Source organism: Arvicola amphibius, chromosome 1, assembly GCF_903992535.2.
Source record: "Arvicola amphibius chromosome 1, mArvAmp1.2, whole genome shotgun sequence".
Lineage (NCBI taxonomy): Eukaryota > Metazoa > Chordata > Mammalia > Rodentia > Cricetidae > Arvicola > Arvicola amphibius.
The window spans coordinates 153,037,849-153,062,159 of NC_052047.1; the positions used below are offsets into that span (position 1 = coordinate 153,037,849).

At 50.0% G+C, this 24,311-nt stretch overlaps 1 protein-coding gene across 3 annotated transcripts; it reads right to left on the reverse strand.

Annotated features, from left to right (window-relative positions):
- Window positions 1-680: 680 nt before the first annotated feature.
- On the reverse strand, window positions 681-9,424 carry Ppp1r32 (protein phosphatase 1 regulatory subunit 32). Of its 3 annotated transcripts, none has more exons than XM_038335618.2 (12): window positions 9,338-9,424; window positions 7,912-8,029; window positions 7,515-7,668; window positions 6,026-6,154; window positions 5,386-5,449; window positions 4,992-5,104; window positions 4,546-4,605; window positions 4,356-4,442; window positions 4,009-4,122; window positions 3,837-3,931; window positions 1,503-1,667; window positions 681-1,038 (listed from the first exon to the last, which is right to left on the reverse strand). In XM_038335618.2, the coding sequence occupies exons 2-12, from the start codon at window positions 8,004-8,006 to the stop codon at window positions 969-971; spliced, it is 1,146 nt and encodes a 381-aa protein (XP_038191546.1). In that variant the 5' UTR covers window positions 8,007-8,029; window positions 9,338-9,424; the 3' UTR covers window positions 681-968. The 3 variants fall into 3 exon arrangements, with proteins under 3 accessions (XP_038191546.1, XP_038191545.1, XP_038191547.1); XM_038335617.1 differs by lacking the exon at window positions 9,338-9,424 and having other exon boundaries at window positions 681-769; window positions 959-1,038; window positions 7,912-9,182; XM_038335619.1 differs by lacking the exon at window positions 9,338-9,424 and adding an exon at window positions 8,440-9,182 and having other exon boundaries at window positions 728-1,038.
- Window positions 9,425-24,311: the final 14,887 nt, after the last annotated feature.

Below are 24,311 nucleotides of genomic sequence, written 5' to 3' on the forward strand. Positions count from 1 at the left end.
AGAGTCACATCATACAGTTGCACAGTTGTGCACTGAGCAAACACCTGGCTGAGTGACAGCGGGTGCTGAGAGCCCGCTAGATTCTGCCTTGCAGGCAAGGAGCTCCGGGGCCCAGGTGCCCCATCTTCCCACACATTTTCTCATTGGGGACTGTGCTCAGTGGGGCGTCCCTCTAACAAACAACTTGTTCTCGTCCTCATAAAAGATGGCGCTTTCCTCTGGCTGCCTGGCTGGAGGGAGAGCCAGCCTTTGTCATCAGCTCTTGACCTGTGCTTGAATCTAGCTGCCCATCTATCACAGAGCCCTTTCCATCTCTGGCATTTTCCTGGCCTACCTACCCCTATATATTTCTCCCTTCTGAGGCCCTTAGTGGGACCCCCAAAGTTCTGCTTTAATCTGTGCTCCTATTTTAGAGAGGTAATTCAGTAACTGGTCTCTAACTCCACCCGCCCTCTGCCCCTCCCCTGGAGGCCACCTCCACCCTGACCTGACTGGTCACTCTACTAGACAGCACGAGCCAAGGGGCTTATCTCAACAGGGCAGGAAACACTGATGCATCTTGTTTGTGGAGCCACTGTGACTCAGATGCTCCAAATCTGGCCCTGAACCCTCTACCCAGACACACCCTAGCTCAATACCTTTGCCCAGCACCACCCTGTCCCACAATAACTGCAATACTGTGCTGATTCAGTGTTCTTTATTTCCTTAGGAAAGTAACTGGGGGGATTTGGGGAGCATAGGGAAAGCAGCTTGTCCCATCATGACAAACCTGGGCAGAAGGAACAAAGACAAGGTCTGAGGGTGGCCCTAGGGTGGTTGTGAACACTCTCCAGCAGAAACAAAGGCCGTTCTGACTCCCATCCCTCAAAGCCTAACTCAACCTAGGGCTTGGGAAAGAAGCTGGCCAGTGAGCCCTTCCCCTGGGGAGTGGGTGCAGAAGGGCATCCTGTCCCCTTACCCCTCAAGACTCAGCTGGTCGCCGTGTAGCGGTTGCTATGAGGCATGTCTCGATAGAAGGGGTCAACCGAAGTCAAGGTTCTGTAGGAAGAAAGGAAGCGGCTAGAAGGATGGGTGACCAGGCTTGTGACCTCTGCCTCCTTCCCTGAGATCCCAAGAGCCCGAAAGGCCCAGACAAGGGCAACCAAACCACAGACAATCTCTGCCTGCCACCTGGACCAGCCCTTCCTGTCCAAGTGGAGGTTTTGAAGAACTGAGCAGCGAGACAGGAGGGGCAGGCCCACAGTTCATTCATCTTTAAATCCATCTTCCACAGCCCCCCGACACCATGGAGGAAGGGAGACATGCAGAGGAAGGAGTCACTAGACAGAGTCGGGGAAAGAATCTGGGCAGGTAGGAGGCCAGGAATCAGAGAATCTAGAATCAAGACCAGCCAGAGGAAATGGCCTCACAGACACAACAGGTAGGGGATAGGCCTGAGCCAGCCTGGAGGAGGCTGCCAAGTGAGAAAAGGGCACAGGGGTACAGGTGTGGGGGCATGCTACCTTCCCACATGAGGGTGCAGGTGCCGCAGGGTCTCTGTGGGGTTAGGAGTGGTGTCCATGCGGGTAACAGAATCGTTGAGGGCATAGCCTCCTGCTTTCTGGGGCTGGATGCCACCTCGAGTCCAGCCTTCTCGGTCCAGTCCCTTGGGGATGTTCTCGAAGTACCTAAGGTAGTGCGTAGGTCCTTGACCACCGCTCACTTCTTTCTGAGGCCTGTCCCACCCTTCACTGTCAACAGATCTTGGGCCTTGGACCTCTTCAGTCCCCTCGCCTCTGTCCATGTCTCTCCTCTGCCTGTCGTGCCTGAGCCTTTGTCCACCAAGGACATTCTCACTCAGAAAGCCTGTCCCCATTCCTGGAGCCGAGCTCCTCTGCCTCACTCCAAAATTGAGACAGGTGTGGAGAGCAAAGCACGGGATCTGTGGCCTTCCCACCTGTGGCCCTGCCAGAACCCAGGGAGGAATCCTGCTCCACCAGTCTCCCTACGCCTCTGACTCCCTCCTTTGGCCAAGAGAACTGAACCTTAGGCCAGGTTGTAAGACACAAAATGAGGAAGACTTGGCCCCCACCCTTGGCTTCTGAAGACGAATGCCAGGATGCTGATAGGTCTATTTGGAAATCAGTGATTACAATCCCTCGGGGCTTTGGGATCCCCAGCAAGAAACGGAGTGCCTGACACCTGACAAGAATTCCTGATAGGTAAGGGGGGGGCAGGTGTGTGGGCAGGGTAGGGACTTGCAAAAAGGCTATAGCCTAAGGAGAGCCTACTGGGGCCTCAAAAGCTGAGCGGTCATCTAAAGAGGGACAGATCTTTGTCTCCCAACACCCAAAGTGCTCCCCTTTCCCACATCACCCTTATGGGAAGGAGAGAAGTTACTGAGCTCCCAAGCTGAGGCCCAAGGACAATTTAGCTCAGAAGACACCAAAGGCTCTTCCAGCTTAGACCTCTACTGCTGGCTGGTCCTCAACCAGAGAACTTTGCAATCTAGACGCCAATGCCACCTTCTTAAAGCAACCCCCTGTCCCAGCTTCCTGTTCCTCCTCTCCACTAACCACATCACCGATGTGATCATGCCCACCAGGGCCTAGGCCAATATCTGCCCTCAGTCAGGACTCTGAAAAAAGGAAGTACCCCAGAACAGGAGCAGGAAAAGGGAAACCTGACAAGCCAGAGGAACCTGGAATACTCAGGTATCAGAGGGCAATTGTGTGTAAGAGGAATGCTGGGAGGAAGTCCGGCTTTCCCAGCTCTAGGATTCTACCCCCCAAAAGCACGTCCTGTTGGAGTGAGCTGATAAACATGTAATTCCAGCACTTGGGAGGCAAAAACAGGAGTTCTTGCCACAAGCTCTAGGCCAGTCTGGTCTACAGAGAAAGTTCCAGGCCAGTCAGGGCCACATAGCAAAATTGTCTCAAAAAAAAAACAAAGGAGGGCTGGAAAGATGGTTCCGAGGTTAAGAGCACTGCCTGTTCTTCCAGAGGTCCTGAGTTCAATTCCCAGCAACTATGTGGTGGCTCATAACCATTTACAATGAGGTCTGGTGCCCTCTTCTGGTGTGCAGGCATGCGTGCGGGTAGAACACTGTATAATATTAAATAAATAAATCTTTTTAAAAAGATATTAATTCCTTTTTGCTGCTCCTAGATGCCCTCTCCACCTGACCATGGCCTCTGAAGGCCCCTGTACCCATGGCTTTTGAATTGCCTTCCCCTGGAAGCCACCTGCAGGCCTGAGTCCCAGCTCCTAGCTCATCTGCTGAGGAAGCACTGAGCTGACCAGCATGTGATGAAGGCAATGCCTTAGTGACTGATGTTTCGGCTGCTGAGACCCCTGCATTTGCCTACTCGTCCCGAGCCCACCAGTCTGGCCCTAGTATCTTGTTCTGCCTGTCTGTGTGAGAGCTCCCCTTGAGTTGCTAGAACCCGCGTCTCCTGAGCAAAGAGCCCCCATGAAGCTTAATGTCACCCTGGGGACAGCTTTTTAACTAGTGACTAACGGGCCTGTGGTGTGACTGTCCTGACTCTCCTCAGGTGGGGACAGCAGAGAGCTGTGTGCCTTACGCTGCTGTCCAGAGTTTCTGCCACAGGACGGACAGCTGGCCTCATAACAGCCCATCGCTGTCTGCTTCCCTTTGCTTTCAACTTCCACATGCCCCCTAAAGACCACTCTCCCCGTGAAGGGCTGGCACGCGATGCTCAGCTGAAGGTCTGTGTGGGGGAGACTTTAGTGTGGGTCTTGGTTCTCCTTCCAGAGGTCGTGGCCTCGTGACTTGCTCTGCCTCATTTGCAGTCTGTCAAATGGATCTCCGCTCTCAGCCCGGAAGGGAGCCTCACCCTTGGTTGTAGGTAGTCAGGTACCGTTGGTCTCTGTCCGATTCATAGGAGCTCCGGACGTAGCTGGGGTTGTTAATAGTGAACCCTGTGGGCTCCTGCACGAGATGGAGACAGGGGGATAGTCAGGACTCAGGAGCATAGTTAGGGACAGGGATGGGTGTGGCACTGTTACCTTGTTCCCCACAGACTCCCTGCCAAGCAGGGCAACGTTTGTCTGTTGCATCCGCTGGGGCGGCTGATAGGACCTGTGGCTCATGCTGGCAGACTGTGGGCTTGGAGCAGGCATCTGTAGGGAGCAGAGCCACAGACAAGATGGGAGGCTGGGTGGCTAGCTGAGTTCATACGGTGGAGGAAGAACGGGCAGGGTGCTTCCACCCCTGCCAAATCATTCCGTGTTTCAAAACACGCCACTCCGCCCAGGCCCTAGCTTTACACTCCATCTGAGACACCCTTCATCCACCTCTCCAGATATTCTGCCTGTTTGTTTCCATTCTTCTCTGCTGGGCCCCTGTCACTCACTCTGGGGTTCAAGATCCTTTCATTCACTCGGCTGTATCCTGTGTCCCGATCAGAGCCTCTGGACAGCACAGGGAGAAACTCGCTTCCCTGAAGGGAGCAAAACATCTGTGGGTACCACCCCTTCGCAATTCCAAGCCAGGTGCAATTGTCCTCACAGGTGCCCCTGGACCCCCAGGAGCACAGAGCTTACCTGAGGGTGACTTATAGGGAGGAAGTCTGACTTGGTGATGCTCCGTCCTGGGTGGAGGACCTGGGGAGGGGTGCACACTGGGAGATCAGCTTAACCTTCCTTGTCCTTCCTGGATCCCACACTCTGACTCCAGCCCCCACTGTGTCAAGAATGCAGAAGGGTTCTGTACAGACAACTGAGGAACAGGTAGAGTTTCGATGGAATGACCAATCCCAAGGTCCTGAATGGGAGCCAGCAGGAAGGTTCCCATCTGAGTATTGAATGCCCTTGGCCCCACCCCTTGGACCTACTTGGACCTCAGTATTCTCATCTATAAAGTGGGATTCTGAACCATGGCTCATGTCTTCCACTCCATACGTGACTGGAGGCCTTTGCGTCAGGAGTTTAAAAAGTAACCACAGACCCCCCAGAATTGGGGATTTCAATGTTTCTGAGACTACACTTACGGGGTCCCCAGGATATGCCTGTGAGGACGGCTGGAAGACAATGGGATTCTTGGCTGACTCTTCAGTGAAGCCAGTCTCTTCTTTGGAGCCAATCGTCTTCTTTAGCAAGAGATCTGCAACAGCGACAGTGGTCTGTCCTGTGTGGGGCTGCCTCAGTGTCCAGGCAGGAAAAGAGAAGGGAATGGGAACTGACAGGCCAGGGGTGGCTGTGGGCAGGCCCCACAGACTCTCCTACAGCAGCAGGCCAGAACTCTGAAATCAGGACATGGCTCCCTCAAGCCACCTGTATGTCCGTCCTTTCTCCCCTGGTGGCTTCTGAGAACTGTACTAGCTCCAATCCCCCTGGAGTCTCCCCTAGGGGTTGGAGAAGGAAGGCCAAGTTGGGAAGGCCTACCTGGATGGTTTGGAGGTTCCTTGATATACTTGGAATTGTACTCAGAAGCCATGAAGCGTGGACCCTGGAACACACAAGGTGGGGCAATAGGGACACACACAGTGGGCCAGGATGGAGGGCAGACATTCCATGGTGGTGGTGGTAGCTCTTTGGGTGTGTGAACTCCCAGTGGGCCTGGGAGGAGGAGGCTAGCACCACACTCTGATATGATATCAGTCTGATATGCCTGAGGAGGAGACTAGCACCACACTCTGATATGATATCAGTCTGATATGCCTGAGGAGGAGGCCTGGCAGTGTCCCAAATGCCTCCTAGAAAACTCCAAGTCACACACCAAGCTGAGTTCCTGGAAATGACCCCAAGGAACTCAGACAGAAGCAAGGGGGTCATGGTGAAGTGGGAAAAGCTGATGGGAAAAAATATATATAAGCTTGGGGCACATGGGACAGGGCAGGGTATGGTGGCCACTTTGATACAGTTCGGTAACTATCAAATTGAAAATGCCTTGCTCTTTGCAATGTTCCTCAGGACCCGACCCCACGTGCAGTAGCTCCCTGAGAGAGTAATCACAGGTCCAGCCTCTGCAAGGGGAGGAGGCTGGTGTGGCCCCCCCCACTCCTTCCCATTCCAGCCCACTCACATAGTGTGAGTTCTCCCACTCCACAGAGCCCTTGCCCTGCTGCTGGTGGAGCAGGGGAACCTCCTTGGGCTCCAGTCCTGTGATGGTCTGAGGTCCATGATCCTGGGTATCGAAATGGACCTTCTTAACCTGGAGGAGGGAACACAAGAGAAATTCCTGGTGGGTGTGGGAATGTCAATCACTTTCTACCCTCCATTTCTACAGAGCACCTTCATGGCGGTGAAGGCAGTGGGGTCTCTCCTGGATAAGAGTTTGCAACAGCTTGCTCCTAGTGACTCTCATGGGGACTCTGGATCCTCAGGCTGCTATAGGCACTCAACACCTTGTTGGGCCCCTCAACCAGAGACCCCTGCCTTGTGGTCTTTGCATTGATAAACTGCTTGGAACACACATCCTTTTGGTAGCTTTGGCAAGAGGAATGCTTGTGTCTCTTGAATCCTGCCCAGTGTCTCCATAGGAACCTTTTTCCCAGCTTTGGGCGTGTACTTCATCTCTCCTCCCATGATGCATTTTCCTCTGCTCTTACCCTTCTGATTTTTTAAAATTTATTTTAATTTTAAAAGATTTATTGGGGGGGTGGAGAGGTTCTGAGTTCAATTCCCAGCAACCACACGGTGGCTCACAACCATCTGTAATGAGATCTGGCGCGCTCTTCTGGTGTGTCGGCATACAAGATTTATTAGCACTTTATGTGTCATCTGTGCTTGTGTATGCTGCATGTAGACCACAGAGGCCAGATGAGGGCATCAGATACCCCGGTACTGGAGTTCCCGACAGTTATGAGTCTCCTGATGTGGGTGCTGGGGACTGAACTCAGCATCCTCTACAAGAGCAGTGCACACTCTTAATCTCTGAGCCCTATCTCCCATCACCATCATCATTATTGGCATTGAGATTCGGTCTCGTGTGGTCCAGGCTGGCCTCAAATTTGATATGTAGCTAAGGATATGCCTCCATCTCCCCAGTGCTGGGATTCCAGGTAAACAACCCTGGGTTGACGTGCCAGCGGATGGAACCCAGAGCCTCATGGGTGTTAGGCAAGCACCAAACCCACGGAGCTACAGCCTAAGCACACTCCCTCCAAACTTAAAATGTGTTCAGAACAGATTGATTGGACGAATGAATACCTGTCCTCATGACCACGGTGGTGACTTGAATGCCGCTAATAACGACGACAGAAGCAAAGAAGATGGGGGTGGAGACAGCGAGGGAGAGGCAGTGAGAGCGGTGGCAATGAGTTTGAACATATGGCTAGGACACCGCTATCTGTGAGGGTGGAGTAGAGGTGAGGGTGGTGGAGGGGCAGTGGGGATAGCATGGATGAAGATAAGATCACACTGGGGAGTGGTCCCTCACCCTAGACTTCGTCATCTTGGCTTTGTGCAGTGGTTGGAGGTGCTGCTCCTGCTTGCTAGAAAGAACCCACCCTCCCCGTCTTCCTGCACACATCCTGGGGTTCACTCCTTCCCCGCAAAGGCCCCGCACTGACCTCCTTGGAAAGTGGTCCAGTATTGAGCTTCTCTCGCCCATAGCCAGAGGTGGTCTGGTATAGGTTCCAGGGCATGGGGTGTTTGCCATCAGGCACTTCTAGGGGACAGTAGCTCTGACTGGACACAGACTTGGAAGTGTCACGAATCTGTTCCCTAAGGGGTAGGAGGAAGCAAGAGCTAGGACCTCTGGGGCCATCTGCCTTTGTTCTGTGGCTGAGGGCTGTATGACTCATTCCCAGAAGCTTCCATCTCTCCCATCCCTCTCCCAAGCATTTCAACTGGGCAGCGAGCCCAGAGCCACCCAGGCCTTGCCTTGGAGCCTGGGGCAAATGACATCTCTGACAGCTAAGATTCAGCAGGACGGAGGTGGGAGGAAAGGGGTAATGGAAACTGTACCCCATGGCTGGATTGTCCAGAGTATCCAGATGGGGTTGGTAGGAGACCAGAGGCCGATAGTTGGATTTGTAGCCTGTGCCTACATGGCTCCCCATTCGGGGCTTGAACTCCTCCCGACCTGCCAGGGGGCAAGACCAAGACAGGACCAAAGGTCATCAGAAGGGGAGGAGTGGCTTCCAGACTGGGTCGGCATCCCCTAAGACCCAAGCCCACTAAGCTGGGGGAATACCCAACATCCCAGGTGATGGGAGCTGAGTAGACCTGACCCTTCAGAGGACTATGAAGGCAGGAAACAAATTCATTGGCATAGGGACACAAGAACCATGTGGCAGACTCACTGCGGTGACAGGGTGAGGGAGGCGGCGGCTAGACAAGGCCAGCTTGACAACACGAGTTTTGGGGTTCAGGGAATAACAGACCAGCTCTGTGTGGCAGGTCACTGGTAGGATTAGCCTAGAGACTGTGCTGCTCCTGGCCTCTCTTGCCACCCGGGGTCCAGAAGGTAGCTCCCACAGAGGGGGTCCTCACCATAGGCTGTGCAGTAGCTGGTAGCATAAAACTTCAGAGGGTCAGAGCAGCCCCCCGAACTCATTTTCACATAAGGAGAGACAACCCCGAGAGGGAGTTTTCCCATCATGGTGCTGTGGGGCAGGGCCCCGCGGGCCTGAGAAGAAACCATGAGGCCCTCAGGAGTCCTGATCCCAGGCTCCAACCCCAGAAGAATGCTGCGCCCCAAGACAAAGGAAGAACTGACCCATCTTCGGCTCACACTGGCTTATCTCATACCAGCTTTCAAATGCCCCCATTTTAGAGCCAAGAAACTTTAGTGCCAAAGCTCTTAACTCTTAACTGGGATTCAGGCCTGGGGTTCAGACCTGGGGTATCTGAATCCCAGTCCTCTGGTCTGACCCCCCCCCCATGTGAGTTTTAGGGAGTCCATGACCAGATGACTGCCTACCTGGGAATTTCTCTCCTGTGAGGCATACCCCCACTCCCATCTCTTACTCAGTTCCTTCTTCAATCCCCTCCCTCTGGAAGTTCCCTGCACTCTCCTGGGACCCTAGACAGTAGGCCCCACCCTCACCTGCCCTCTTCAGTTGGCTCTGAGGTAGGCAGAGGCCACAGGAGGCAGGAGCTGCTCAAGAGAAGCCGGCCCTCCTGAGGTGGAGATGGCCAAGCTAGAAGAAACAGAGTGTTGCTTAGCAACCAGCACCTAGCAACAGCGTCCCAAGTCTCTGAAGCCCTTCTCAAACCATGGCCCAGTGAGGGGCTGACCTATTCAGGAGAGGAGGCCAGGCATGGCACAGGCTTCTTTCCGTTCTCATGGCTCTGGCCCCAGCTGCCTCACAAGACCATGTCTTAACTGACAGAAAATAAAAGCTAACTCCGGACAATCGCTCCCATTTATAGAGTACCCACTTCTCACCAGACACTTTACATCCTTTATCTCCATCCTCCTCCTGGCTCTTCCAGGTAGCTATTATTATCCTCTCTTTGCTGGGGAACAAGAGGTTTAGACAGGCAAAGCAGTTCCGCCAGCCGGAGGTCTCAAAATCAAAAAAAAAAAAAAAAAAAAAATTAACCCAGTTAAGATTCCACGTGGGTGGACCCAGATCACACTCTTATGCCTCTTGGTAAATTAATGTTTACTATGTTCTGCTCCAACCAAATCTGTGCTAAGCTCTTTACACACATTACCTCTTACAATTTCCAGACTCCCCGATGAGCTCGGGGCTCTTGGTATATGGCCAATAATCACAGCATTGGTTAAAGCCACAGCTCCCACCAGGCCTGTTGGCTTTGATAAGGTGCCTTGCCTTTTCATGTCCTCTCCTCTCCATCTGCATCAAGTATGTGACTTCTGGCAGAAAGTGTGGGTCCAGCGTTTGATGAAAGGAAGGGGGCAACATTGGTACTTATCTGCAAGCTGTGGTCTGAATGCTGCCCCCAGCCACCTCCACAGGGACCCCCGTAACAGCCTGCATGCCTCAGGCTGGTTTCTGACCTTGTAAACATTGTGACAGTTGGGTCTCCAGGGGCAGAGTAGCTCTGATCAGTGTCTGCCAATTACTGCCGTGCAAACTCTGCCATCACTGCTACTTTCTGACAACCAATGCCCTGTCCCAGATAGAAACTTTAAATAATTTCATGCTTAACACAGCAAGGGTTAACAGCCAGCCTGTCGATTCCCTGCCTTCAGCTGTCACGAGTGTGTGAGTTTCTCCTCTGTGACAAGTGACCTATGAAGAAAAGGAACAGAGAGAGAAAGGAGCTGCCCTGCCTAGGATTAACGCATGTTACATTGGCCCACCACCACTAGGGATTGTGAGTACGCTATACCCACCCCAACAGAGAAACCCCGGATCCAGAAGTGGCCATGGTCTAGGAGGGCTTCAGGACAAACTAAGGCACAATAAAGTCATGATTCAGCCCAGAGATCAGGGGTTCCAAGGATGGAGGAGTGAATGCAGTCAGCCTTGCCTACATCAAGCGGTTCCCAACTTGCCAACAGAGATGCCCATGGGCACTCCACACACGAAACATGGGAAGATTTAGATGGTCATTGGTGGGGCACACTCAGGGCAAAGGCAGAGAGAGAGCGAGAGAGCAGTGCTCCTCCGGGCACCCCTGGAAAAGAGGCCACAGCCTGAGCTCAGAAGCCAGGTGGCCCGGGCTCTGCTCTGCCACTAAATGCATTTGAAACTTAGTGCAGGGTATGCGTGCCCTAACAGCCTTTCTGGGAAACAGGGACAATAATAACAACTGCCTGTGGGTTGCAGCATAAATGAAGCACGCAACCAAGCACCAATGCATGCTAAAGGCCATCTACTGAGGTAGGGAAAGCCCTGGAGAGAGGCGCCCTGTGTGTGAGTGTGTGTGTATGTGTATGTATAAATGGATGTACGTATATGTAACATGGCATGTATGTGCATATCAGAGGGGAGCCTCAGTGTATGTTCTCTTTTTTTCTGTGTCTTTTATTGCCCCTGAAGATAACATTTGGGTGTTCACAGAATTAGAAATTAACTATCTTTAGGGGATCATTGTCATCCTACGTTGTGCGTAATCTTTTTCTTTTTTTGATTGTTTTTATTGAGCTAAACCTTTTTATCTGATCCCCTCTCTTCCTCCCACTCCCTTCTACCATCTCCCGAGACACCCATGACACCCATGCTCGCAATTTACTCAGGAGATCTTGTCTTTTTTTCCTTCCAATGTAGATCCTTGTACGTCTCTCTTAGGGTCCTCTTTGTTGTCTAGGCTATCTGGAGTGTGAGACTGTAGGTTGGTTTTTTTTCTTTATGTCTAGAGCCAACTTATGAGTGAGTACATATTACATTTTGTCTTTCTGGGTCTGGGTTACCTCATTCAATATGTTTTTTTTTTTTTTAGATCCAACCATTTATATGCAAATTTCAAGATGTCATTATTTTTTACTGCTGAGAAGTACTCCATTATGTAAATGGACCACATCTTCTTTATCCAGTCTTCAGTTGACTGGGCATCCAGGGGCATCTAGGTTGTTTCCGGGTTCTGGCTATGACAAACAATGCTTCAATGAACATAGTTGAGCACATGTTCTTGTGGTATAATTGAGCATCCTTTGGGTATATACCCAACAGCGGTATTGTGGGTCTGAGATATATTGTTTCCTACTTTCTGAGAAATTGCCATACTGATACAAGTGGTTGTACCAGTTTGCACTCCCACCAGCAATGGAGGAGCTTATCCTACATCCTCTCCAGCAAAAGCTATTATCTGTGTTTTTAAATCTTGACCATTCTTACAGGTATAAGATGGAATCTCAGGGTTGTTTTGATTTGCATTTCTCTGATGACTAAGGATATTGAGCAGTTCCTTAAGTCTTTCAGCCATTTTAGATTTGTCTGTTGAGAGTTCTCTGTTTAGGTCTGTACCCCATTTTAAATTGGATTATTTGTTCTTTTGGTGTCCAGTGTCTTGAGTTCTTTGTCTGTTTTGGAGATCAGCTTTCTGTCTGATGTGGGTTTGGTGAAGATCTTTTCCCATTCTGTAGGCTGCCATTTTGTCTTGTTGACCCTGTCCTTTGCTTTACAGAAGCTTCTCAGTTTCAGGAGGTCCCATTTATTGATTGTTGCTCTCTGTGGTTTCTCTTCAGCTCATATAAATCTTTTGCCTTCAACTCAGTGTATGCTCTAGGCATTGTTTTGGTTTCTTTTCCTGTTGTTTGGACAAAACACTCTGAAAAAGGCAACTGAAGGCAGCAAGGGTTCATTCTGCTCACAGCTCAAGCGTACAGCCCAGCAAAGCAGAGAAGCCGAAGTAACAGAGGCTTGAAGTAGCTGCTCTCATCACCTGCACAACCAGAAAGCAGAGAGCAGGGTCTGGAGAGGTGGCGTGGGGTTAAGGCACTTCTGCTCTTGCAGACAGCACGCTTCAGGTGACTCACAGTCATCTGTAACTCCAGATCCAGGAACTCCTATGCCCTCTAAGAAAACAGTGAAAAGAATGCATTCTGCTCAGCTAGCTTCTCCATTTTACAGTCCAGGTTCCCCTCCCTAGGCAGGGAATGGAGCTGTCAATAATTTAAATCTCCCCACAGGAGCAGAGGCAGGGAGACTTCTGTGGGTTTGAAGTCAGTCTAGTTTACATATGGAGTTCCAGGACAGCCAGGCCTGCAGAGAGATCTTGTATCAAAAAACAAAAACAAACAACAACAACAAAAATATAAGCCCTCCTGTGGCCCATCTCCAGTAATTCTGGTCCTGTCAGCTGACAATGAGCACGTACCATGGTCGGCTCCTTCCACATTTTGTTTGAGACCTAGTCTCTCATTGGTCTGGAACTTGGCCACATAAGTCATTGCTATCTACTCCCCGAGGTTCCAGGAATCTGCCTGTCTCTGTCTCCTATCCTGCCATGGCTGGAATTACAAGTTCATCCCTCTACACACAGTGTTATATGGACTGCCAGTCCCAAAACATGACACGGGGACTAATTATTAGTTATGAATGCTCAGCCTTAGCTTAGGCTTGTTTCTAGCTAGCTATTTAAAAAAAAAAAACTAAAATTAACCATTTCTATTAATTTGTGTGCTGCCTTGAAACCTCATTTTCATACTGTCAGCCTACTTTCCTGCTTCCTCCGTGTCTGTCTGGCTGACCCCCAGCTGGCTGGCCAGCTCCCCTTTTCTCTCTGACCCCCCCCCAACCCTCTTCTTCTAGCTCTTGGCTGTTCATCTTTTTATTAGCCCAATCAGGCGCCTTAGGCAGGCAAGGTAAAAGAGCAACACATCTTTACATAGTCAAACAATTGTTATATTCCACAACACATGGTTTCCAGGGATCCAAACTCAGGCCCTCACGCTTGTGAGGCAAGTGTTTTACCTACTGAGCCATGCCCTAGTTCTTTAGGCAAAACATTGAGGCATTCCGTTAAAGACAGGAATTCCACAGGATCTCAGACACAGTCATGTGATGGAGTAAAAGAAAGCTCTACTCTGAGTTTGAGCTCAAAGCCGTCTCCTGTGTAGGACTTCTCCGAGCCTGTTTCTGCATCTGCGATCTGAGAGGACACATCTGACTCACAAGGTCAGGGGCTCTGATGTGGTGAAATACCTGGCAACCGTGTCTGGCAATAGGCACGGGCAGAGGGAAAGAGGACTCTCCACCAGGAAGGTAACTGCAAATGTGAAGTGGACTTCAGCCTCGATTCTGAGACATATTCTATGTGGCTGGATCCTGTACAGGGAAGAGAGGTGAGAGGAAAGGTCTAGATAGCCCCTTTGGGCATCTTGGGCTGCTGGACTTACAAAACCGGCTGCTTAAGGTTAGCAGCCCCAGGTTGTTGCAACCTTGTTTTTGTTGTGCAGCGACATCTAGTGGTTTGTAAACTCAGAACTGCGGGTGAGAAGGTTAACAGAGCTGGAAACTCCTTGGAGGAGCTTGCAGAAAGATGGCAAGGTTCACCTACACACCCTTACACACCCCTACACACCCACTCTTCAGAACAAACTGGACAGGCCTGGATCTCACGAAGGGCTGAAGCCTAAGGGCTTTCCACATGGATGAAGGTCCTTGTAGCCAAATTGTGTGACTTGGGCCTCTCTGTGTGCCTAGGTTTTTCTACCTCTACAGAGAAGCTAACAACCCTTCATCGAGGTTGAAATTCAGGACTCACATCACCCCTCGCTCTTCCTGTAATTATTACTATTTATTAACTACTATCTCTGTGTGGGGCACCAACCTAGAAAACATCCGGCTCTTTACTTTTGAGACAGGGCTTCACGTCTACTTGCTATGTAGCCACTGGTGGCCTTGAGTCTATGATCCTGCTGTCTCCAACTCCCAAATGCAGGGATCACAGGCATGGGCTACTATACTCAATGTATACAGTGTTGGGGTTTAACCCAGGGCTTTGTGTATGCTAGGCAAGTGCTTCACCAAGTGAGTTACACTCCCAGTCCTCACCCACTGCCACCCCATCAATTTTTGCTCCGGCCCTAAGAGCCAGTGATTACTGTAGCCTATTTTACAAATGGGGAAAACAGCTACAGTCTCACAGGCAGGAAGAGGTGGATCTTGGATCCTCTGTAGAGAGCTGGGAGTGCAGCCGTGAGCTCTGACACCACTCGGTTCAGCTTAATGGTTTTGCAAAGTAATGGCTGCCTCGGGCAGGAGGGCAGCATCTACCTCTTTTTTAGATCTGAATCAGTTCAGGTACTTACGCTCTGGGCTACAGGTCCCCGTAAGAGGGCTAAATGGAGCATGTAAGATGTCGCACAATCAAGCATGCATGGTTTCACCTCGGCTGGTGCATCTTGATGGCTGAGCTTGGAGTGCGGAGCTCTCAAGAAGAGAGGGGCCAGTAGATTCCAGCTTAATGGAAGGGTACCATCCATTAGGGGCATTCAAGCAAAAGCCGCACAGGCTGACAATGACAGCAGACCGATTTGGGATTTGCGGAGTACCAGACACCAATCATCCTGATCATTTCCCACACTCTCGCACATCTGAACCTTACCACAAGCAGTGGAAAAGACCAGATTCCACTTCATGGATGAAGGAACTGAGACACAGAGAGCCTGCCTACCTGGGGTCACACAGCTAGTGAAGGAAGCAGCCCCTATTTGAAGCAGGTGGGCCCGCCTCCAAGGTCACGCTGCTAACCACTTTGATAGCACCTCATAGATTGTGTCAGAGGTTCTCTGATCTCTTTTCAAATATCTTACCTTTGATGACATGGTTTTTTAGGCTAGTTGGTTTTTGGTTTTTCTCTGTGTACCCCTGGCTGTATTGAAATTTGATTTGTAGACATGCCTGTGCCTCCTGAATGCTGGGATTAAAAGCATGCACCACCACTGCCCAGCCTAAATCCAAACAAGACCTCTGGTGGTCTTTCACACCCAGTACCTCGATTGCCCTGGGCAAACAATTCACAGAGAACATTAAAAGTGAGGCAGGGGGATGTGGATGTAGCTCATTGGTAGAGTGCTTGCCTAGCATGCATGAGGCCCCTGGGTTCAACCCTTAGTACTGTATAAAACTGGTGATGCCACCATCCAGTGGTGCACACATGTAATCACAGCATTCAGGAGGTCGAAGAAGGATCCTAGAAGTTCAGTGTCATCCTCTTCTACATAGTGAAATCAAGGCCCAATTCAATGCAATTTCTCCCCAGCTCCCTTCTTCTCAGAGATACTGACTTCCAGGATGGACAGAGGGCTCTCTCCTCACTCTTAGCAGAACTCTGAAGATAAGAACTCTACAGCGCTGATTTGATGGCTGTTCTGGCTTCTGCCTGTTCTTGTTCTCTGTCTCCTTCAGGTGAACTTGTTGATCTTGAAGATTTAAAAATTTATGACTCCCTCAGAAGATGCAGCAAGGGAGAGCAAGCATGAGCCAGTCTCCATCTCACACAGCAAGGGAGTTTCCAAAGCCATCAGCGAGACACTCAGGAACGGGTAGAGGGCAAGCCCTGCAAAGGCCAGGGATCTGGGCTCATATCCCAAACTCAGGCCTCCCTCCCTATGCCCACTTCCTCAGCTGCACGCTGGAATCACGGAGTGACATTCAGAGTGGAGGAGCCAGAAAAGGCAGTGCCCAACTGCTGAACACACAGTCTGCCACACTGACAGGGCTCGGTGACTAGTCCGGTGACTAGTCGGGCAGTAAGTAACTACACTCCCAGCCTGCCTTGAGTTGGAATGGCTGGAGATAGGGGAGGAGCTACTCTGTGCCACTCCCACCTGAGGTACCCTGGAGGTACAAGAGTCCCCTCAAGAACTGAGAGTGAATAAATGTCAGACCTGGCAGATGGGGACAGTCTGGTGTTATTATGGCAGCCTGCTCTGATTTGAATGTCCCCCAAAATCCATGTTGAAAACTTAACCCCCAAATTTGTGTGTTTGCTGGTATGATGACATGATTAGAGTCAGATGGGGTCCATGACTTAATGGGGCAGCATTAAGGACTTTACATGAAGAGAAGGGACCCCTGAGCAGAAACCCTTTCTAACAGGCACTCATGTGTCCCTCTGACCAGCATGGCACCATACCCTGGACTTCCCAGTCTCCAGAGCTGTAAACATAATTTACAGCTGTAATTGACCTAGTCAGTGGTATTCTGTGAAAACAGACTGACCAAACAGCCTGAACTAACACATGCTGGCCTGTGACCCGCAGTACTCCACAGGGGCACATGGAGTGCTCTGCCAGTGGGAGGCCCAGAGTGGGGGCAATCAAGACGTCTCAGGAAGCCCACAATCAGCCAGCCCTTGGTGACTCAGAACACAAACAAGAAGAAGCTATGTGCTGCTGGGAGACACCAAGTTCTGGGGTCTGTCACTATATACAACTTAGTATATTGTTATCATCATTATCGATGGTTTGATCGACTGATGAGTGACACGTGTACATGTTTAGGTGCAAGGATGACTGTGGGCCACAGGACGCATAGAGTTCAAAGGCCAGCCTCAGGTGTTGGCTCTTTACACTCACCTTGTCTGAGGTAAGGTCTTTCTCATTGTTCCCATCTGTGCTTCATACTCCAGGATCCTGATTGGAGCACTTCTAGGGGATTCTCCTGCCATGACCTCCCATACTGCCACAGGCATTTGGCGTACACCCCACTGAACCCAGCTTTACAGGTTGAGGATCTGAGCTCAGGACATCAAGCTTTCCCAATAAGCACTTTTATCCATTGAGATATCACCCCTGGCCCAACCTCCATAATTTTAACTAATTTGTTTTTATTTTATAATGCTGGGGATAGAACTCAGGGCCTTACAAAAATGGTAGGCCAGCACTTTATCGCTAAATTATATGTCTGTGATTAAGCATCATAATTTTTAAACACTACATTGTTATATTTTATATGTTAAATATCTCTCGAGTGTTAATGTGTTAAAGCCCAGGACCCCACAGTGGTGCTACTGGGAGGGTACTATGGCCCTTTAAGAAGTGGAGTCTCACCAGAGGTCCTTAGGTCACCGGAAGGGATTTGGTTCTCAGGGACTTGGTGACTTTGGCTTCTTCTCCTTTTGCTTCCAGGCCACAAAGTGAACAGCCCTCTGCCACACACTTCCTGCCATAGCCGGCTGACTCCCCCATTAGAAGCCAGTGGGTCTGCCCAGTCCTAGACCAGAAAGAACCAAACAACTTTTTTTTTTTTTTTGGTTTTTCGAGACAGGGTTTCTCTGCAGCTTTTTTTTTTTTTTTGAGCCTGTCCTGGAACTAGCTCTTGTAGACCAGGCTGGCCTCGAACTCACAGAGATACGCCTGCCTCTGCCTCCCCGAGTGCTGGGATTAAAGGCGTGCGCCACCACCGCCCGGCCCCAAACAACTTTTTTGTATTTGTAAGTTAATTATCTCAGCTGCTTCGTCATAATGAAAACCTGTTTAACTTTATAATTAAGTGCAGTAGGTTTAGCATGCCACATAAGACCTGCCATTCTCCCTTCTTGAAGCCCCAACCTAATGCTTTCCCACCAATGCCCTCTGTTCTCGCCCTGCCAGGAAATTGGCAGCCCTTCCCAAACACACCCTGAACCCTCCACATGCTTGCCTTTGCCTGCACAATTTTCTCTACCTGCGACCCCTCTCCTTGCTGGGGCACCCCTCCCAGGGCACAGACCAAAAAGTCCCTCCCTGCACAGAGCTCCTCGATGGTTCCCGAAGTGACAAGAGATCACTCTCTAGCTGCATCTGTGTTTTGTTTGGAAAGATGAAAGTCATATTTAAGAAATGGGATCTTGAGAGCTACTATATACTAGAAGATCAAGAGCTCACCTTGAGGTTCAATGGGACCTGGAGCGCTCACTAGAGACTGGGGTCTTGGGCAGTAGCCTCAGACAAGAGAGAGGTGGCAGAATGCAGGCCCAAACTGCAGTGTGGTGCACCCAAGAGGACGGCTCGCTGCTGTTTCAGGAGGGATACAAACCAGAAGACACGTGGGCAAGCAGCATGACAGGTCATTCCCTCTGCTGCTCAGTTCAAGTGGGGATGACGAGAACTCCCACTCTTCTGTAGAGATAGGAGTGAGATATGCACGCAGCACACCGCACGCACGTAAGCACTGTTTAGCTTACAGTCTGAGACTCAGGCTCCCAGAGGTGATGACTAACCAAATTAGGGGAAAGAAGAACTGTTTGACTGTTTTCCTGACACTGACCAGGCAACAGGCCATGTGACCCAGGTTCCAGCTCCAGAGCCTCTGGCAATGCTGCACAGGGGCCTGTTAGGTGGCAGGAGTCTCCTGTGATTTCTGGAAACTATACCCACTCACACATCACTGAAACTAAACATTCTGGACGCTGACCACCATTCTATTCCCTCTGGTGACAAAGTGATAACCTGTGCCAGAGTAAGCAATCCTTCGAGCCTTCTGCTCTCTCCACCGTCATACACAGGGCTCTGGCTGGGAACTGATGAAGACAACCCAAGGACAGTAAGTAGGGAGGCTTCAGTACTTGGTCCCTTCCTTCTGGTTTCTGGAGACAGACCAAGGACATATGTTCTGGGAAAGCTGGGGAAGCATCCAGCTGAGGCTGGGGTGTTGATTCTTTGGCAATTTCACATCATGTACCCCAATCCCACTCATTTTCCATTCCTTCTATTTCCACCCTCCATCCCTGTCACCTCCCCCCCCCAAAGAAAATAAAAAAAATAACTGGACAGTCATGGCATACACCTGTAATTCCAGCAGTCAGGAGGCAGAGGCAGGCAGATCTTTGTGAGTTCGAGGCCAGCCTCTACAAAGTGAGTTCCAGGACAGTCAGGGCTGTTACAGAGAACTAGAGAAACCCTGTCTCGAAAAACAAAAACAAAACAAAAAAAAAAAAAAAAGAGGAAAAAATCTCCCCAACCCCTCTCTCCTCACAGCTGTGCGCACTCCACCTTGCCTACCTCTCCATCACATATCTGTTTGTTGTAGTGGCACTGGAAGCTATGGTGTGTTACACAGTATACCCTTTTGCCCAAAAAGTTTTACTTGAAAATGTTCATCGCAATGAGTCATTGGTTTGGTTCAAGGCCTCTGACTTCTGCTACACCATCGATACTGGACCCGCACCAAGATTCCTCTTTGATAGCCTGCTGTTGTCTTGACCATGGAGACCCTGTGGTTATGATTCTGCAGGACCAGCCCCTTCACACTTTCCAGAAGTTCACAGATGGGGTAGATGTTGGGGTGGGCCAACTCCAATCTCTGAATCTAGGCCTGGGTGGTAGCTGAGCTGGTCAGTCTGCCAGCTCTCCCATGCTGCCTAGGCAAGGGGTGGGTTATTGCTGAGTCTTGAACTCAAGGCCTTGTGTATAGTAGGTCAGAGCTCTACCACAGAGCTATGTTCCTGGATCCCTGGACCTGTTGAGTCTCTAAAGTATAGTAGAGGTGCCATATTAGTAGTCAGCTCTGAGGCTGGAACTCAGAAGCATGGTTTGAAGAGAATAACTCGCATATGTGTGGTCAGGGACACCCTGGTGTGGATGAGGTCACTAGAGTATCCAGAAAAAAGAGGTCAGCATCAGAAAGATCACTGTTTTCCACAACTTGGCCATGACTCACAGAGGCAAAAGGATGACCAGAGACTCAACAAGAAGCCCAAGGTAACGTCAGACTGTATATCTAAGGTTAGAGGTTTCTCCTACGGTTGAGTAGCAATGGTAACAGTTGCCTAAGGTTCACTTGGTCTGAGGATGCAGAGGTCTCAGTGTGCTTGGGAAGGGACACTATCCTAGAGTAATGAGGTAGAAAGATAGTGACACACCGTGAGTTCACTGTCCCCAGTTGCACTGGTGACACACAAAGAGCCTGTTCTAAGATGAGCTGGTGACGCACCATGAGCCTTCTGTTCTAATCTGTGTCAAACTGCAGCAAGCAATAACAAGGAAATGACAACTGAGCTAAATCTCCAGCTTACCGCAGGAAAGGTGGTTTCTTCATACTCAGTTTGAAATAATATAGGCAGCCCTCCTGCTTTGTGTAGCCCACTGTTCTGACCAAGTGGCCTCTGGGAAATCAGTAGCAGTACAATGGCCGGTTGAAGGTCCTGAGGACCAAGGCCTTTCATTCCTTTACCCACATCCCTCCGGCCTGACTGATAAGACAGCACCAACCTCCGTACTGAGGCTCCCTCTGGTTCCCTGGGTGTCTAGTGGTTTCCCACACACTACAGAGTAAGCCATTTATGCACAAAGTGGAAATGATGTAGAAAGCAGAAATGGTATCCTGGCCAGCTACCCTCACCTCTCGCACTGTCAATCCTTTGGTTTGCCAAGTCGAGATTTATTTTATACTCGGGGCACAAGCCCACATATCTACCTCAAAGTCCAGAACCTGTGGTGAAATGCATAGTCTTGTCTCATGTTTGTGTGGCTTCTCTTTGTCCAACCACTCAGCCACCAAAGGCCTGGCAGACCACCCTGGTTACCTGCTCGGGATGGGTGGAGCCGCCAGACTGCTGGGCTCTGCTTTCAGTCCTCCTGTGGGCTCAGCCCTTCTCTCTGGGCGGGTGGGGGAATCTTCCTCTGTCATCCTAGTCCTTGGCTATAAGGAAGATGGCAGAGCAAGCTATCCCTAGGAACAACGTACCGCCCCCACTGCTAGCCCAATGTCTAGTTGGAATAAATAATCAATAGTATTAGACATCACTTGCTGTTCAAACAGCAAAGGAGAAACTGCACGTGTTCAGGTAAGATTGATATACTAAGTGCTTAGAGTTGGAAATACTAAGTAACTACCTTCAAAAAAATTGAGGGCTTCAGTAGGTAAAGGTGCTTGCTTTGCGATAATTTTAGCCTGGAGCATTCAATCTCCAGAACCCACATGGTGGAGGGAGAGAAAGGGACTTCCACAAGCTGTCCTCTGATTTCCACACGCAGACTGTCATACATGTCCTGCCCTATCCCGAGGCATGTTTCTAAAGTTAAACACAAATTCAAGTGGGAAGTTCTCCAGTTCAAGGGACAAACTCTCATTCACACTAGGCAATCAGTGACTTTTCTCCCCGTAAGCAAGGCTACATTGGAGCCCAATTTACCACCTGCATCAATTATCAACTGAGGCAATAACGGCACACAACACATGAGCCCAAAACTTGGTGGTATGAACTAAAAACCCATAAGAGTTTGCGGGTTAGCAATTAGGACTGGATGTGCTAATTCTGGTCCTTTTAAAAAAAGATTTTTATTTTATATGTATGAGTATCTTGCCTGCATGTTTGTCTATGCACCATGTATGTACAGTACCTGTGGAGGTCAGAGAAATATACTGCCCTGAAACTGGAGTTAGTTTTGAGTTGCCATGTGGGTGCTGGGAACCCAACTCAGGTCCTCTGCAAGGGCAGTGAGCGCACTTGACTGCTCAGCCTAATTCTTCCTGTCTTTACCAGATTAACACGTCAGTTGAGACTGGGGGTGGCTTAGACATAGTCCCTCACTTTCCACACGTGGCCTGGGCAGATTCACAGATGGCATGAGAACTAGAGTGAGCACTCATCACGAGAGCTTCATGATCACTGCCAATCAGTAGCCAATGCCAGGGCCATGGCTGATCCCATCAAAGCTGCACAGCAAAGGGTAAGGCTGCCAGGCTTAAGAGTCTGTCTGGCAATCCCGATTGGTGAGTTGAATAGAGAATAATGAACTTATTATATGTATGGCCTTAAAGATTCTGTGGCCTAGTGTCCTCATCAGTGCTGCAAAGACAGACCCATCAACCAAGGCTAGCTTCTGCCCTGCTGCTGCCTTGTGGGGTGGGTCAGTGGCTGAGACAGAGACAAGGGCTCCCAAGCCTTCTATTCAGCCGTTCCTCTTCAGCCATCCCTGGGGTGTATCGCATTGATTTGTCTGTGTGTCTGGTACTGAGTATAGCACGCTGCTTGGCAATCAATGAAATAAAGCACAGAAGACAACAGTGAGCGCTTCAAGGAAAGACAGGCCCATTCTTCTCCATCCCCAGTGTCTAGTGAAAACCATTACAGTATATCTTTCCAATTAGATTTCTGAGCATTGCTCATCCTGTTTCTACTCAGACAGGATCTAATTCAGTATCCACTAAAACCTCCCACGGCATGACTCTGCTGAGGGATGGGAGCCAGGAGCAGCAGGGGTCCAGGAGCAAGTGTCCAGCTAAGGATGGCTAGCCTCAGGGTCTCCAGCCTCAGGAGGAACCTCAGGAGGCTGGCTTGTCAGCAACAGCCTTGAAACAGAAGCTGTGATGGAGTGAAAGCCAATCTGGGGACCCTGGAATGAGGCCCCTATGTGCTTGCTGACCACACTCATCCAACCCTCAGCCAACCCCCTCACCCACACTGAGAAAACAGCCAGTCAGTGACAAGACAACCCTGTAAGCACCAGACTTTGTCTTTGTTGGACAGGCGAGTAGAAAATACTCACAGTAGGATAGGAACTCTAATCCTCCCCTTTCTCCCCCTAAGTCCAAAGGAAGTCTGAGCTCAAACTGTCAGCAACAGAGTTTGGCTTCATGTGTCCTACTTGGAGGGCTTAAGTAATTAAGTCTGCAGTGGCTAAGGCTGTGACCATCTCTCTGTGAAAATCAATGCCCCAGGGTACTCATTACTGTTTGAATATGAAATGTCTCCCACAGGCTTATACAGGGGACTGCATTGCCAGCTGATATATTTTTGGGAAGTGACTGGCTCCTGAGGACTCTGACCTCGCTCCTTATGGAGTTATCGTATGGTGGCATTATTTGAAGGTAGTAAATAGCAAGAGGCGGGACCTAGCTGGAGAAAGTAGGTCCTAGAGACACACCCAGGATGCATCTTGTCCCTTCTGTCTGCTTCTCCCTACCGTCTGCCCACTGAGATGGAGAATGTTGGCCCTCCATACCCTTCTGCTGTGGTGCTCTGTCAACAGCCCCAAAGCAACAGTCAACCATGAACCGTAACTTTTGAAACTGTGAGTTAAAACAAACCTTTCCTCCTTTTAAGTTAATTATACTAGGCATGATTTTACAAGAAGTGACTAACAGTTCTACAGGGAGTCACTAAAGGGTAGCTACAGCTGAGTCATTAGGATCGGCAGCCTTCCACAGACTGCGGCAAGATCTACAAAGGGGCTAGTGCCATGAAGCAGCGTGGCACACGGTAGCCCTGGGGGACACTGCCTCCTTTCATACCCTATCACTTCCTACCTGTGACTCTGATCAAGAAACCCATTCTCTGCAGGTCAGATATTCATGTGTCTGACGCAGGTTCTGAATGAGGTCAGTGAGCAGCAACATGTCAAACTGAGAACAATGAGTCTAGCTGGTGATTCTTATGGGTCCTGGGGAGCTGCTGGCCCTGGTGATACGTTTATTAACTTTTTTGAAAATGCACTGTGGCCGACCTAGTTTTCCTTAATGCCTAATAAAGGGGAAAAGTGTTTACATAGCACCCTTGGGCTTGACACTGAGCAGCTCAAGTGAGCACGATCCTTCACTTTCAAAGATTACACAAACCAGCAGCATAGAAGAAAAACAATTCCTTTAGAAGCATGCCATTCTCAGGTGCAAGTGACAGCAACTGAACACTATGTGAAATAAGACAAATGAGGGTAAGACGGGATCAGAGTTGAGGTGGGGAGAGCTGACACAGCATATGTGGCTTCTGGGGTTTGTTGTATAATGTGCTCAGGATAAATAGGGAAGGTGCTAGCAATTCCTGTGCATTCCTTACAGTCCAGATGTTTCTATATATAAACCCTGACTATTTAGCACCCCCCTGAGGGACATCAGAAGCCCAAACAAAGGGCCAGTAACTCTGTAACCTTCTGTTTCTACTCCGTAGGTCTCATTCCCATTACTTGCTTTAAGTGAAAGAGCTATACTTTCCCATCAAAGGACTTGTCACCAAGGTAGGTTTTTTTCTTTCTAGTTTCCACTGGCTGGTAAGGCACTCTGTGGTTACTTTAATAGGCT